Raw genomic sequence first — 16333 nt, 5'->3', positions numbered from 1 at the left:
TAGAATTTCCCTTAAGAACACACAGAGATCAAAGTCAGTCTGGGGCTGGTTTGTCCCTTTCTCTCCAGGTCCCCATTAAGACTCCCTACTGGCACAGCTAAAGGGTCCAGATCTCAGCCAGCTGGGCAAGCTAAAACCTCCAGCACCCTCTATGTCTAACCAGTGCTTTGTGTCCCTGCCCACGTAGCTGACACATGTACACTTTGAGATAAGAGTTTTATACAACCACACATACACTCCTGGGGAAGGTTGGCACAGGTTCACCAGCTGTGCCCCTTTTACCCAGACTATACGGTAGAAATCACTGCCACCACCCAGCTAATAATTATCAGCTACCCAAAGGCCCTTAAAAGGATGTCCAATTATTACTGTGCAATATTATTATCCAAATGGTAAGTGCGACTAACAGTCAAGGCTTATTAGAGTGACTTGGTACAGGATCACTATATACATGCAATGTACTCTAGAACTTAAATTATCTCTACACAAAACAGCCACAGTTGAAAGGTTTTAAAATATTTAACAATAAATAATAAAAACACAAGACAATACTTCTTACTACACAGTGCTAGTCAAGTGTTCAGAGATCACAGAAAAATACTCAAAATAATACAGTAGTAAAGTTCTGACATCACAGAAAAACACTTGGTCTAATCTTCCTAATTCCTAGCTATTTCTAAGAGAAAATACAATTCTAAAATAAACTTACTTATAGAACACAGGAAGAGTGCTGATGAGTTGGATGGTCAAGACAAAAATGCTTAATGCTCTCTGATTCTCTCTGTTTAAATTGATACCACAATCCTAATTCACATTACACCATTCTTCACACTTCCCTTGGGTTCCCAGGCTAACAGGCTACATTCTTTAATAAGCTCACACCTAGTCAGGAAGCAAAGCCATAAAGGACATTTATGCATACAAATTCTGGCCATTAACACTGGCCTTAAAACAATAGCAAAAATTCCTTCACCTAGCCATTTCGGAGCCGAATTTTAACATCAAAGACAGTCATAAAATGCTTGACTTGGCCTTCTTACAGCAGAGTGCACTGTTGTAACATTTTTGCAGTTCCACATGTAACAGCATTTTTTCCATTTAAGACAACAAACCTGTGACTTACATTAACATTTACAAATGACATAATTATCTATAAAATTCTATCTGGCTAGGCTGGCAGTCTTCACACCCTGCACTCCAAATCTCTGCCAAGTTCTGGTACACTTGATAAGTGTAAGCAGAGGCAAAAAGTTTACAAGCTGGAGCCTGGGAGATTAAACATTTACAGGCTGCTGGTATCCATTAGAGACACAGATAGCAAACTGCGGATGAATTTCCTGTTTTCCATCCAACTGTCCAAGTTACACTTGAATTGGATTAGGGAGGAACTCTGATTCACATGGATGAGGAGCCTGTTCTAGACAAAGAGTAGTCTCTGGATACATACTTATCTCTCCAGCAGATTCTATTTATATCACAGGTAAGGTGTAAGTCTTTAGAATGGTTAATTCTTGAGGTGTTTGTTTTGTGGATATACAGAAGGTCTATCAGAGTGGGTCCTGTTACTGCCTTGTATGCTATGCATGGCTCTCCCATCAACAACCTGTAGGAGACAGAATACAGGATTAGGGCCTTAAGGTGGTCTGCATAGGACAAGTTACTTATGCTCTGTATTCTTTTAGTGAGGAACCAACAAAACTAAGCTCATAACATTGACTCCAAAGAAAAAATACTCAGATTACTAAATCTCACTTCAACATAGTGTGATATGAAAGAGGGGAACATTGAGAAAGTGTGATTATCTGACTGTTGCTTCACTAGATCTTGACATTCTTTTATTCTTTTATTTCTTTTTGATATATAGAATAATGTTATGTTCCAAAACATTCTAATCTTTTGGGCAGGCATAAGAGATGATGCTCTGTTCTGGAACATTCTGATGATTTCAGCAAGTTACATTTGATTACGAAACATAACTTGTTTACTGCTTTTGGTTATGAAACATGACTTGTCTGGAGTTTTCTGGTAATGTACTAAAACTTGCAAGGTTATTGGAATATTCCAGTGCAGTGTTTGGAATTTGCAGAATCATTGTAATTAGCAGGATCTGCTGTTCTTTCTGGGGTGGGTGGCCAACACCACAGAATGCTCTAGCAAGATCCGGCCTTCACTACAATAGTACTGATTCTCACGACTTGTGGTAAACAACTTGGTTATATATAGATAGGATTCTCCACACTCAGGCAGAAGCCTCACCTGTGGAGTGGACGCACTGCCCAGGACTGTTTTCGCGATGAAGACTCCTGCCTCATTGCAACGGGGCTTCCCAGTTGAAACTGAAGACAGGATGAAGCTGTCACTTTATGGGTGATGTATAATTTTCTTTAAATGTATTGTCTAATTCCATTTTCTATTGAATATTCTATTTTAGTGGAATAGAGTGAATTTACTTTATGTTTTTAACAGACAAGTAGAGTTTATTAGCTTGTTAGTTTTCTTTGTGCTAGTAGAAATAAAGTTTGTATAAGTTAACTTTTGGTGTATAGTGTTTTATTTCGAACCCTGCTCATTAGGCAATACACATAATCTACCTAAATCATACAAAAATTGAATTAGTGATCTACAATAAATTGCTCAGTGTCATAACAGATGAAAACCTAAAATTTTACATACACCTTCAAAACAACATTAGTAAGGCTCACAATAAACCGGTACTTCTTTAAAGAAATAAAATCTTCCTTTCCCTTCCAACAAGACAAATACTGACATCCTCCTACCTACTCCTTTCTCTCGTCTATGGAACACCAGTGCTAACCAAACTGCATTTCTTCCTGATGAATAAATTAGAAATATGCTACAATAAAACAGCTAAATTTGCAAATAACACTCACTATTCCACCCATGACTGTACTCCTCTAAAAGTACTAAACTGGCTCAAACTCCGCCACTATCTCACTTACCTTCAATTAACCATCACACATAAATTACTCACAAAACCTCTACACTGCCATTCCCTAAACCCCTTATTTTCCCTCTGTAATCTCAACAAGCCCCTAAAATCTGAAAACCAAAATCTTCTCTATGTTCAAAAACCCAAACTACCTGCTGGTCGATTACTATACTCCTGGGTGGTAGCCAAAATTTGGAACAACCTTCCTCCTGCCATTCATACCATTCAATCCTCCGCTTCATTCATATCAGCTCTGCATTCTCACCTCTACTCCAAATGGATATGTAATTGTACCAAACCCCTCCTCCAACAACCTAGTTTATTGTTCCCTTCCTCTTCTCCCACACCTCCTAGATCTCCTACCTTAACTATACTCTTCTCTCTTATCAAATCCTAGCTGCTACCTAACTATTCTCACACTCTACCTTCTATCAACAACCTACTCCTTTTACTATTATTTTCACACCTTGCCTGTACTGCTCTTTCTACCTAATCCTTCTCTGCCCTCCTTCTTCCTCCTCCCTCTACCACTATTCACCTCTTCTCCTGTAATTTGGCTATTTTTTAGTCTTGGAATGCATTGTCAATTTACAGTTCTGCATAACTTGAGTGATCAACCTATTCTAGCACTTCTGCCATTTCTACATTGTATATAAGTCTTGTAACTTACCTAGTCTCTACATTGTATATAACACTGTAGCTTTATCTAGTATGCCTCTTATACTTAAAATGTATTTCTTCATCCTGTACTATTGCAGTTAAGCTTATGCAATGTACTTTTATCTGCCCTTGAGATCTACTTATTTTTTTAATTGTATTGTTTTTACGTGCATTTTATATACTGCATCTTTCAAGAGCTTTTCTCCCTGGGCCACCACCGAAAATGGATTCTTTTAAACCAGTGGTCTTTCTCAGCAAACAAATGTCAATAAATAAACCTCTGTGGACATTCCGTTTGTTGGATATGCCTGGGTACGCATGTACCAAAGGGTCACTTTACTCATTGATAGTCATGATGAAGGTAGAATACGGTGGAACAATGACTTTCTTGGACTTAGATGTCATACCTTTGTTTATAAGTTGTACAACATAGAATGACTTAATCACTACTGTAGACACATGATGGTAATAGGCTAGATTACTGTCTATGTGTGTCCCCATGTCCCTGACTAATGGGTCAACTTTTAAGGGTGTGTTGTCAATATGATAGTTACCAGGGGTGGATAACTTCCTGAAGGATACTATCATGCATTTATTGGCATTTAGTTTTAGTCCGTGGCTCTGGCACCAGTTGTTTGTCTTTGTCATCCCTTCCTGGAGAACAGCTGTGTTGGTGGGCAAGACAATGACAGTTCCAAATTTGCAATCATCTGCACATTTAGCCAGACAGAGGACACTGACATTTTACTTGACTTCAGAGAAGTAAATGCTAAAAAGGAGGGTCCCAGGACTGATCCCTGATGGGCTCAGCTTGTGACTGGCTTTTTTGTTGAACTAGACTCCCCAGTTTTAACTTCCTGGGTCCTGTATGTGAGCCAGCTGGCTATCCAAAGGGTGATATAACAATTTGTACCTAACCTCTTGAGTTTGTCAACAATGCCTGAGTGGGGTACTGTGTCAAATGCTTTGTCCAGGTCAAGGTAGGCAGTATGAACCATTTTGCTCTCATCCATTGCATTGGTGACGTCCTCAAAGAAGTCAGCAAGTCGAGTAAGCATGACCTGCCCTTGATGAAACCAAACTGGGTTGGGTCCAGTGTCTGGGGGGTTTCCTGTGTTATTATTGATCATTTCCATGATAACTCTTTCCATGGCTTTGATTATGCAAAGTTGCTATTCTCCATTCCTGAGGCACAAAGCCTGTTTGGGGGCTACAGTTAAATAGCAATTCCAGAGGGCCTGACAGATCATGTTTCATGCTATTTAGAAGGCATCTTGGGATACTGTCTGGGCCCACTGATGCAGTGTTCTTGGCCTTAAAGACAGCATTAAGGACCTGTTCCATAGTGACAGCAGGGGGAGTTATATTTGATGGTATTTCCTGAGGGAAGTTTGACAGAGAGAAGGATAAAGCTGGAGCTGAATTTGTCAGCCAGTAGATTTGCTATATCTTCTGGCTCAGTATAGGTGGCTTCATTTACAATGAGCTCTGCACACAACTGTATATTACCTTTGAGGTTGTGGCATAGTTAAATAATTCCTTGTGGTTTTCCTTGGCCTGGGAGTCCAATTTACCTCTCATTTGGCTTTGATTTGTCCTTTGGGTTGTTTGTTCAGTTTGATGATTGTGCTTTTATCCTGCTGGGTGCTGCACCTCCTAATTTTTGCCATGACTTTCTTCCTTTTTTTATACATCCTACTGATGTGATTTCACCAGGGTGGTTTCCTTTTTGAGTTAGTTCTGTACTTCTTCCTGATGGGTACATCTGCCTCTATGCAGCTATTAACATGCTTGTACAGAGTTTCTGTGAACAGCACTGTGTAGGCTGCAGTGTTCTCATGGTTTCTTTCAGGCTTGAAATTTTGTCAGGTTATTACTTAATAGTAGGAAGTTTGCCTTAGAGTAGGTCCTGGATATTACAGGGTAAGTTAGAATTCCAGGTTTTCTTTTTACTTCAAAGGAGACCATTTTGTGGTCTGACCTTACCAGAGAAGACATTACACTAGGGGGGTGCAACACACTCCCATAGTAGTGAGGACTTGATCCAGTACGGTTGCACCCCTCATTGGTGTACTGACTATCTGGTCCAGGGAGTTTGTGTTTACAAAATCCAGGAATCTCTGTATCTGTAGGTTTGGTGTCATATATGATTCCCAGTTAATAATAGGGTAGTTAAAGTTGCCTATGAATATGGCATTGGCTTGGATGGTGAGTGTTTCCAATAAGTTTAAATACATGTTATGGGTTTCCTGGGTCATAGAGGTAGACCTATAGTTTGCAAGGAAGTTTTACTGGATTTTGCCTGTAAAGATTTGAACAAGGAGAAGCTCAAGTACATTATTCTGTTTGACCTGGCTTGAGATATATTTATTTTGATGTAAATTGAGACATCTCCACCTTTAGTCCCTGTCTATGTAGTAGTTGGTCTAAATGTATGGAAAGCATTATGACCTTACTGTCAGTGGGCCCTTCTTGGCTTTAAACCATGCCTTAGTGACCACGCATAAATCAGCATTCTCTAGGGTGAAGAGAGCTTCTAGAGACTGGAGTTTTTAGTTTAGACTCCTAGCACTGAGCAATAACACTTTTAGATTTTCCTGGTTTTGCTATGTCAGAAGCACTTTCAGTTTGGCATTGCCTTAAAAAGGCACTATGGCGAGGGCAATGTTTTAACTAACATTTGAAAGCCTAGAGGGGAGCGGTGCAGACCTGCCCTGGTAAAGCAGCAAGTTCTGTCGCCCATCTACTTCTATGCTGACAAATATTGCACCCCCTTAGAATGACACCAGAAATTAAGCCAATTATTAAAGTCAGTCATCTTTTGTTTATAATGTGACATCATCCTTGGAGAAGGTAAAATGCTGCTCAGTGCTAGGTTCATACCAGCCTGGGAAACATATTCCAAGAGGTCCATGATGTCTCTCTTCATATAATCTAGGGAGGTACGTTTTAGGTCATTTACAGCCACATGGACTATGACTGAGTCATACTTGTGGTCCAATGGCCGGGGTCTGTGTGTAATGCAGATCCTAGCCCCTAATAAGCAACTGACCGTGACTTTCTCCTTATACAGCCTGGTGAGATAGACATCAGTGTGTCTCACAATGGAGTCTACAATGACTAGAATGTTGGATTCTGTGGTGGCTTGCCTTATGGGCTTAGAAGTAGAGGCTCCATGAGATGCGGCTGTATGTGTTGACATTGGTGTTGTTTTTAGAGTGCATTCGGGGTTGCTGAGGGTGTTTGTTATGTTTACTTCATTAGGAGGTCTTTGGAGTTTAGGAAGGTTACATTTAAGTGCCTCAAAATATATGAGTCTATGTGTCTGCTTTGAATTGTGTATGATGGGTGCAGCATGTGTACTACTGACAGCTTTATTGCCATTAGGAGTGCTTTTATGTGAGAGCTTTGCCTCCAGTGACATTGTGTAAATACATCTCTCAAATAGCTTACCATTTTGTTTGAGAATTAACTGGTTGTCATTAAACATGAGGCAGCTTCTATATTGCCTCAGGATGCCCATATTCACCAAGCTATTAACAGAAATAGTGGTAAAGTCCATATCCATGGCAGCAGAACTTTTTTTACTGATTAGACAGTTGGAGTTCAGAATATAAAGAATGTCAGGAGTATCCAGTTTACAACTCCTGGGGTAGTGCTTGGCACTGCAAACTACTTGTCCTGTGTGCATCTAGATATTGGTGAAATTTCAATGGTGCTGTTACAGGAACAATGTCAAGTCAAGGTGGCTGTGTCTATACAAGGCAATGCCAAACACTTGAGGGGAAACTAATAAATAGAACCTGATGATTTATGGATAAAGTATTTAGGAAGATATTCTGAAGTTAGAATCAAGTCAAGCAGTACTTACTGAAAAGACAGAATTAGCTTGTTAAGAATGATGAAAAGAGGGGAGTCACCTGAGTACTATGTCGATGGTTCCCTGAGAAAACCGGTATTGGAGATCAGGAAAGATCAGGGAATTTTAACTTGAAGGAAGCTGAAGAATGCCTGATCAGACTTGGAAAATGAGTCAAGATATTCTGTATCCTTTCTGAATGACAGAGACAGAATCAATTTGCCTGAGGTTATGGATTTCCAAGCTGGAAGAGGAAGGGATAGTTTCTTTGAAAGAGGAAGAGAGAAGTGGCCAAGGGGTGTGTGTGTGTGTGGGGGGGGTGTATTGGAGGATAGTCATAATGAAGCTTGTTTTGTTAGGACAGGATGTTTGTTAGGACAGGATGTTTCTGACCCCCTGAAATCCTGCTTTGGTTTATCTTGAATTTTTTTTATATGTACACTTTTTTTTTTTCCTTTTTGAGGGGGATTCTGTTCCTTTTGAAAAAAGGTGCCAGGATTAGAAGGATAATTCCTGTGGAATATGGGGATAGGAGAAAGAAAGATCTTTATGAAATCTTGCATATCTTGCCTCTCTCCTGCAAATTCTTGAAATTTCAGCTGCGGCAGGCCCAAAATTATCTTCCCTATGCAAGGAGAAATCTAAACATTTGGATTTAACATCCTCTGACAAGGAGGGTAAACTCTGCCAAAAGAATCTTCTTAAATACAGGAGGATGCATCAACTGTATTATAACTGCATTTGATAAAATATCTGGCTATTTGCATAGCAGAATTTGAAAAAGAACAAACAGAAGATTTACTTTCTGAAGCTGGTATATCAGAAAATGGCTTATCCATGTTCCTCAAGACAGATAAAAAGTACCTGTTCATATGAGGTTGATAATGGCATGAAAGGCTAGTGTGGCAGATGAGTAAACCTTTTTGCCATACCTATCTATGGCTCTGCCCTTTTTATCATTGGGCAAAGCATTAAAATAAGATAGCAGCTTAGCAGGTTTATCAAACTCCAGGAAATTACAACAGGGTCAGATGAAGGGTTTTATAAAAGAACTTATGGGAGTCAGGAACCTTATAAAATCTGTCAGTATTTTTAAGGACAAGGGACTGGGATTCTGGGCTAACAGATGCAGTGGCAAAAATATCCTGCAATGCTTCAACATCCAACACGTTTACCTTTCCAGTGAAAATATTGTATCATTTTAAGACTGTCTCTCGAAAATATAATTCCTCTAATGGAGAATCAGAAGGCATGCTATCATCCACCTCATATATAAAACCCACAGAATGAATTTGGGAACAGTTAATGAGGGAATCAACATTGGATTCAGAGTGCTCCTCCTCTATCGAAGAATCGTTATGCGTCTTTTGAGGGGAAGAAAGAGCAGAAGCAGCGGATAAGAACTGAGGGGGGAAGGGTTTAAGGGGAATAATAGCTTTAAATAGTCTCATTGAAAGATCAAACCACTCCTTCTGTGGATCTTTGAACTCCTGAGTAGAGGGAGAGGTATGCTTAGTCTTCTGTTTCTTTTTGGCAGGATATCAACCCTCACAAAACAAGGAGGCTCTAATTCCTGATGTACTTCCATAAGTGCACCAGGGAAGTCTTCCCTAACTGAAATTTAAGGAATACCCTCAATTCCTTCTGAAATGATCTGCCATGGTTTCCCCTTTCTGACCAAAGCAGACATCTGATCGGTCGAGCCAGACCTATGAGGAAACTGCACCTTATCAGCCTCTGATGAGGCTGCAACAGCAACTAATATACCCAAGTGGTTCAAGAATTCATCAATAGGCTCACCAGAGAATTCAATTTCCTTAGCTGCTTCTTTGGTTGGAGAGGGACATCAGTCAGGAAAGCTTTGGAAGCCATTTCCCCTTCAGTGGGCTCCTTTATCCTCTCATTCTCTAGATAAAAGAATCCTTATAGGTATGAATGGCCCATAAACAAAATAAAACATTTAGAATGATTGCCCCTATAAAGAATTTGTCTCCCACAATCACATTTTCCTCTGTTAGCTAACATGAAATACAAATAATTGTTGTCACAAAACAGAAGAAGAAGGAAGGATCCTCTGCTAGGGTTGGCAGCAAGAAAGTTCTAAAGCAATTCACATCAATACATTCCTTCTGTACCTCCTAGTTCTCATGCTCAGGATACATGTCAGATATGCAGCATGACAGGAAGGTGCCCAGACTTGATACGCTGGCTGGATGTACAGTAACCCTTGGTAGGATATCCTATCTGTTAGTAATACTGCAACAGGAAGGGAATATTTAGATTACTACATTTATCTTTAATACAAAAACAAATTAATGGGTAATAACCCCAACCCTCCCCTAACCCTAACGTGCATTTTAACTTAAAAAAACCTTCCCAAAACACTACCACTATTCAGACAAATTTGAGATGAATGTAGTTGATGTTTTTTTGTTTTCAGTATAGTGAAAGGTTGACATGTTTTGGTGGCTGTTTTATGTGGTGACCATCTAGCAAGCTAACCATTCATTATATAATTATATAAATGCATATAATTGGTCTAATTCTTTTTAGTGTGAGTCACCCCCCCCCCCCACTAGAGATTTTACTTACTGCTTTCTCTCTCTACTGAACAAGCACTCTGAAAGATGCATAAGGCTGGGAAAACTACACAGAAATAGAGAAAATAGCAGAGACAGAGTAGGTGGGCCAGGTAGGCCCTATCAATTGCAATCCCCCGAACAAAGAAACTGACATAACGTCATAGCATTCAATGCTTCAGTGTTCTTCAAGGTGTAAGACCCTAATGCAGGATCATATAAACAGCCTTAGTCCAAACTGTCAGGTCTCAAAAACTTTATCACCAAAGTGTCTGTCCAGTGTATTTTAAACACACCTAGATTATTAGAGAGCCTGATATTAAATAGGATCTTGTTCCATGCTTGCTACCCATTTATAGAAATAAGTTCTTTTAAGCATGTTATAACATTCAATGTTCAAAAGAAAATTGTTGTTTCCTAGTCTCCCTGTTATGGCTCACTAGCTCCATCCTTAAGGTACTTATTTACCTTAAGGACTTTGGAAATATATTATATCGCTTCTCAGTGTTCTGTAAAACCAGTCTGCCCTTGTAAGACTTTCCCTTCAGTGGATGTATCCTTTTTTGTGTAAAATTTTAATTCAAGACTTAGCTCATGAGCAAAATGCAATTATGAAAAGGTTAACAAACTTGAATTGTACAGAAGGTTTACAACAGGAGGTGAACATGTTTGTGAAATACAAAGTTAATACATTCAGTTTACTGCACACTTATCTTGATTAGTGGGCAAATTACACAGACAAAGTTATGTAAATTAAAAAAGGTAAGAGTGAATTATAAAAGCATGTTATCAGATGCGATGCTTCTGGAGTGAGTGAGATGAGACTGACAGGAACTAAGGTAAGAGCAACAACAGTATGGATAGTAATAAAAGGATGAAAAGGTGAGCAGAAAAGCTAGGTTAGAGGGCAAAGTACAGAAATGAAACATATGAAATGTGTATGGTTTGATAATGGGGTTAGGAAGGCAGACTCAAAGTCACCTATTGCAAATTACCCTGACAAGCAAGGCTAAAACTTCCCAGAAAATGTTTTTCCTCACTCCCTCTACCATTTTTGAATCAGCTGATATTGGCTCGGCCATATCAATTTAATTATCAAGAAAGAAAAACAGAAGCATAGGTGACAATAACAAATTCTGCTGAGCATGTGACATAAGCAAAGGTTTTGGTCCTTAAGAGCCTAAATAATGTTTCTTTAAATTAAACTACATCTACCTGAAAATGTCTGAAAATCTATATATGTTACTATAGTCATTCACTGACTTCCTAATACATAGCTGGTAAAATATCAATCCGACAAAAGTAGTTTCATCAGCAGAGATAGCTCAGAAGCTAGTTGACCACCAGTGACAACTGTTGAAGTCCGTTCATGATCTTGCTCTTCTTATAACTTCTCTAAAGAAAATAATAAGTAATATAAGGCAATACTGGGGAAGGGGCTTCACCTCCACATCTCTTATTACATATTACTAACTCTAGGCCTTAAAATTATAGTAGCTGGTGAAAATTATCAAAAGTTTGTTTGTACGTACATGTGTTAGATGTTGCAGAACTATCACTGACAGCTAAAGTCGTTTTACTGTAAAACTGGCAATGAATCAAACTCACACCCTCAGTCTGTACAGTACTTTATTACTAACCCGTTCATGAAACTGGATAACATAACAAAAGATGATATGAAGGTACAGGTAGTATATATCAAAAGAACTGTAGCACTGAGTAAAACCACAGATTAAATTTTAGTTTGGTTTAAAAAAAGTCTACTTATTTTGGTTCTAAAAGCGCAAAATGCCTGTAATAAAGACTGAGCAAACATGCATAACTTAAATACCTGGATGCCACCTGAAAGCACATTGTTTACAGTAAATATATTTGCAGCCGGACTGCAGAAGCTAAAAAATAACAGCTGGCAACAGTCAAAGAGCGGAGAACTGTGCTATACAAATCATGGGGAGATGTCCCCTACTATCAGGAAAGCTGCCTCTATGTGTCTGACTAAATATGCAATGCACAGATTATTCTTAAATACGAAACATGATGTTCTTTAGGGAATATCCTGACACACAGCATGCAGGTCATGAATTGCAGTGTCATCATATTACTGTTAGAAGTAAACATGCAAAAAAAATAGATGTAGAGCATGTGAACCATGTGTTGTTACAGGTGTGAAACTTTATGTTATACTGGTGGAACAGTTCTGTCCACTTCAAACTGCCAGGCAGTTTCTATCCTGCAATATTTTGAAGGTGTTGCTAAAACCACAGCTACAAACTATAAAGCAGCTAGTTTCAGAGATATTTAACACACATTTAGATGTTCTTCATATTGATCACTGCTGCAGTAGCCTTAGCTATATGGGGTATATCCTCCCAAGGATATAACAGCCGGCCAGCTTCCAAAGCTTCAGGGCATCTTCCATGCATCCAAACTGTCAAGCAGTTCAAGCTGAGCTGGCTGAAAGATACGTTTATATATACAGCGCTTCAGAGCTTTACTGCCACTTTACTTAGCTGGAGAGATAAGTTCCCTTTGGGGTAAAAAAATAAAAACTTCCATTTCTGTATTTTTTATTGATGTTTTATTACTTTCTTCTTCAGAAAAGTTACTTCAAAGCTAAGAGTATTGTGTTGTATCAGATTGCCTCAAGACTGTAATGTACTTTTAAACAAAGCACTCATTGTTTCCTTCAGTTAGCAGTGTCAGCTAACTGATAAAATATTTTCTGTGTAGAAATTGTGTTTATTTTAACAATGTGAGGCTGCCATAGTGTTTGAAATTGCTTTTTTACTGCGTTTTGATTTAAACAAATAAATAACTTTTGTGGACTGATACTTTTCCTGCCACTGTTGCTTGTTTTCCTCAGGAGAGAGAGGCACCATTTTAGGCTTGACCATGAAACAGAATGTCATTCCCATGGTTGTTCCTTTTTCCAGCCACAGAAAGAAAAAGTTAAGCAAACAGTCCTTGCCACCACAGTACACTAGCAATTTGCTCAGCCGCAGGTGGGTGATTCTGCTATGGCTATTTGTTGTACCTCAAATCATTCATCTTTTACCCCAGATTCTTCTGGTGTAGCACCTACAGCCACTATGGACCAAGGGTTTTCCATATCCTCTGTGGCTTTTAGGGTCCCTTCAGTGGGCAAGGCAGAATGACTCTTGTCGGTCTTGGGAGAGGGAACATAGAAGGTTTCTCTCTTATCAGAATGCTGTATCCCTAGGGAAGCAGCGGTTGCCATTAGTAGCACTGTTGGTCTCACTTTTCCATGTCAAATGAAACAGAAAACCAAGCATGTACCTACACCTCCTCAAATTTCTTTGAATAAGAGTATTTTACTGGGAATGACTCAGGGCTTGATTCAGGCTAGTGATCCTTCTTGTACAGTAGTTTCTGGCAAAAGAAAAAGGGATGCCGCCTTTCCTGAACAGATTAAAGATTCTGAATCTGAACAGTAAGATGCAGGGATGGATTCAGGGGGTTGTCCACAGATTTCTGATTTAGACTCATAGGAGAGGTCACTTTCTGATTTTTCCTGCAGGGGGTTCTCTTTCTCTGAGACTATTGCTAGAATGTCCCAGAATTTTCAGTGACAGAACACTTAGGTTTCTCAGTCCCTCAGAAAATACTATGAGTTCTTACAGAAGGATTTTCCAGAACCTACACTCATTCCTCCAGCACTTTCTGTTTTAGAGGATGTGTGTCTTACTGTCTGCAGTTTTCTTGATAGGAAGTCAGCTGTCCCTAAAAAGCATATAGGATGTATAAAGTTCCATAGTCTTTCAAATACTTATACAACATTCCTAAACCTGACCCATCAGCTAAAGCCTCAGCTGACTCCTCTGTAGCTAAGCACTAAGTTAATTCCATTCCTAATCTTTCTAATAAGGATGGGAAAATTACTGGTAGGTATTGGGGGAAGTACATGTCTGCAATTTTAAATTTTAGAATTTTAAATTGTCACACATATGCTAATGTTTATTCTGACATATTGTGAAAGTATGATGAATGTTTTATCTACAATTTCTTCTTGTATAAAAAAATCTGCTTTAAATGACTTTGTTTCTTCTATTGCACAAGTCGGTCACTACTCATTGCAGTGCGTGCATGACTCTTTTGGTACTTCTTCCAGGGCTCTGGCCACTGTTACCGTTTTAAGGAGGTTTGCTTGTCTGCACTCTCAGAATATTCCAGATGATGTTAGAAATGAGATTTTAAATTCTTCCTTGGACAGAGATTGTGTTTGGCCTCTCTACTGCAGAGGTGATCAAAAAGCGAAATTAAAGGGGCAAGTTAATCCAGGGGATTTTTCAGCCCTCCTTTTCCAAATTGTCCAAGAGATTTTCTTTCTCCTTATCCAACTTCAACAAAAAACAGAATAAATAGTCTCAAATGAATTCAAATAAACAGACATTTAAGAAGTGACAAGGAGGCTCCAAAAAGAAGTCTTAAACCCCTCAAAACACAAGGGCACTCCAACAAGTCTGAATAACTGTTCAAAATACCTTGTCACCCCCTCCCACCCTGGCCCTTTTTCTCTTCCAGAAAGCCTAAATCTCCATTTTTCTCTTCGGCAATAGATTGTTTCAAATAAATATGTTCTGAAAATCATTCATCAGGGATACAGATGGCAGTGGGAGGAAAATTCTTCTTTCCAGGGGATCATTCCTCATCCTGCAGATCACACTGTTTTGTTTCCATCTATTCTTCAACATGTGCTGTCCTAAGGAGTGATAGAACCACTTCCTCCTTCCTAGGTGGGGAAGTTGATTTATTAAGAAAATGCTTGGAGACCAGTTATGGAGCTTTCTTTCCTAAAAATGTTTGTAATAGTGTCACTTCGCAACCTTTTGCCTCTTCTTCCTCTTTCAAGTTACCTGGTAAAACTAGACTTAAAAGACAGTTATCATCACAATCCTATTTATCCAGACTTCAGGCATTTCTTAATGTTTTTGTGTGTCTGGATCACATTATCAGTTCTCTTCCTTACCCTTTGGACTATCCACTGCACCAAGACTGTTTACAAAGTGTCTAGCTCCAGTTATAGCTCATTGTAGGCTACAACGTATCTACATTTTTCTTTATTTAGATGACTTGCTTATGTTTGTAGGGTCTTTCTCACAATGTCAACAATCTCTCTCTCTTTGGTGAAAAATCTCTTGCACAAGTTGGGATTCCAAGAGAACATTCAAAAAACTTTCTTGACTCACTCACATAGGATTGTGTTCATGGGATGTCAACTAGATGCCTCAGTTCAAACAGCATTTCTTCCACAGGAAAAATAGATCTTTATTTACAGCTATTTCTAAGGTTTTCCACTCAGACTTTGGTCACTGTGAGGAAATACCTCAGGATTGTGGGTCTCATGGCATCTTTGATTCACATGTTACCCTTTGGTATCTGAAATATCTTTGGTCCCAGCATCAATGCATTTTACCTTTTCGGATCCCAGTAATGGGTTTGTCAGAAGAGAAATTATTTTATGGAGACAAAAGATATCCTTAAATTAAGGTCTCCTCTTCCTCCCTGCTGGCTCCAAAGCAGTCAGTTACCACAGATGCTTCAGACTTTGCTTGGGAGCAGTTTCAGGAGAGATAAAAGTGCAGGGTTGTCGGACACCAATGACAAACACAAGCACATAAATATCAAGAAGATGCTTGTCCTGATTAACGCACACAGTACTCTGAACCATCTTTGGTACCCAGGACCTCTTCAAGTGATTAAAGACAATACCACAGTGATGTGGTACATCAACAAGCAAGGTAGAACAAGGTCATATCCCATTTGAAGACTAGCCATTCTAGCTTGGGATATAGCTTCATAGGGCAGTCTCACTCTACAGGCATCCTAGATTCTGTCAAAGCAAAACTGTGTGGCAGACAAGCTGAGCAGGACCAGGGCAGACTCTCACAAATGGAAGCTAGATCCAGGGGTCTTCTGAGATTTGATCCATCTGTGGGGAGTTCCTCAAGTAGACATTCAACTGGTAAAATTCTGTTCTAGGACTCAATACATGAAGGCCTTGAATACAGATGCCTTTTTTTTTTCTTTGGACAGGAATGTTCTGTATGCTTTTCCACCCTTTCCACTAATATCCAGGGTACTTCTGAAGATTCAGAAGGAATCCTCCAAGATCATTGTGATGACTCCCTTCTGGCCCAGGCAACCATTGTTCTCCCTTCTTTTAGAATCTGCCAGGGGCAATTACCACAAACTTTCTCACAGAATAGATCTATTCATACAAGAACAGGGGTGTCTGATACACCCCAGCTTCAATCATCTTCAACT

General features: G+C 39.2%; 1 protein-coding gene across 4 annotated transcripts in view; it reads right to left on the bottom strand.

Annotated features, from left to right (window-relative positions):
* Nucleotides 1-16333, bottom strand: part of LOC122813729 (butyrophilin subfamily 1 member A1-like) — an 800878-nt gene that overhangs the window by 203604 nt on the left and 580941 nt on the right. Inside the window, exon 5 of one of the 4 annotated variants that reach the window (XM_044086202.1) lies at nucleotides 1345-1603. The exons of the other annotated variants lie outside the window; for them this stretch is intronic. Coding sequence (XP_043942137.1) covers nucleotides 1596-1603 — 8 coding nt within the window. The 3' untranslated portion in view covers nucleotides 1345-1595. Of the gene's footprint in view, nucleotides 1-1344; nucleotides 1604-16333 lie in introns of those variants that run through there. 4 annotated transcript variants of the gene reach the window in all.

Source organism: Protopterus annectens, chromosome 10.part0, assembly GCF_019279795.1.
Source record: "Protopterus annectens isolate FY-2018-M chromosome 10.part0, PAN1.0, whole genome shotgun sequence".
NCBI classification, from domain to species: domain Eukaryota; kingdom Metazoa; phylum Chordata; order Ceratodontiformes; family Protopteridae; genus Protopterus; species Protopterus annectens.
The sequence above is the reverse complement of the archived record's forward strand: the minus strand, read 5'-3'. Positions and strand labels throughout refer to the sequence as shown.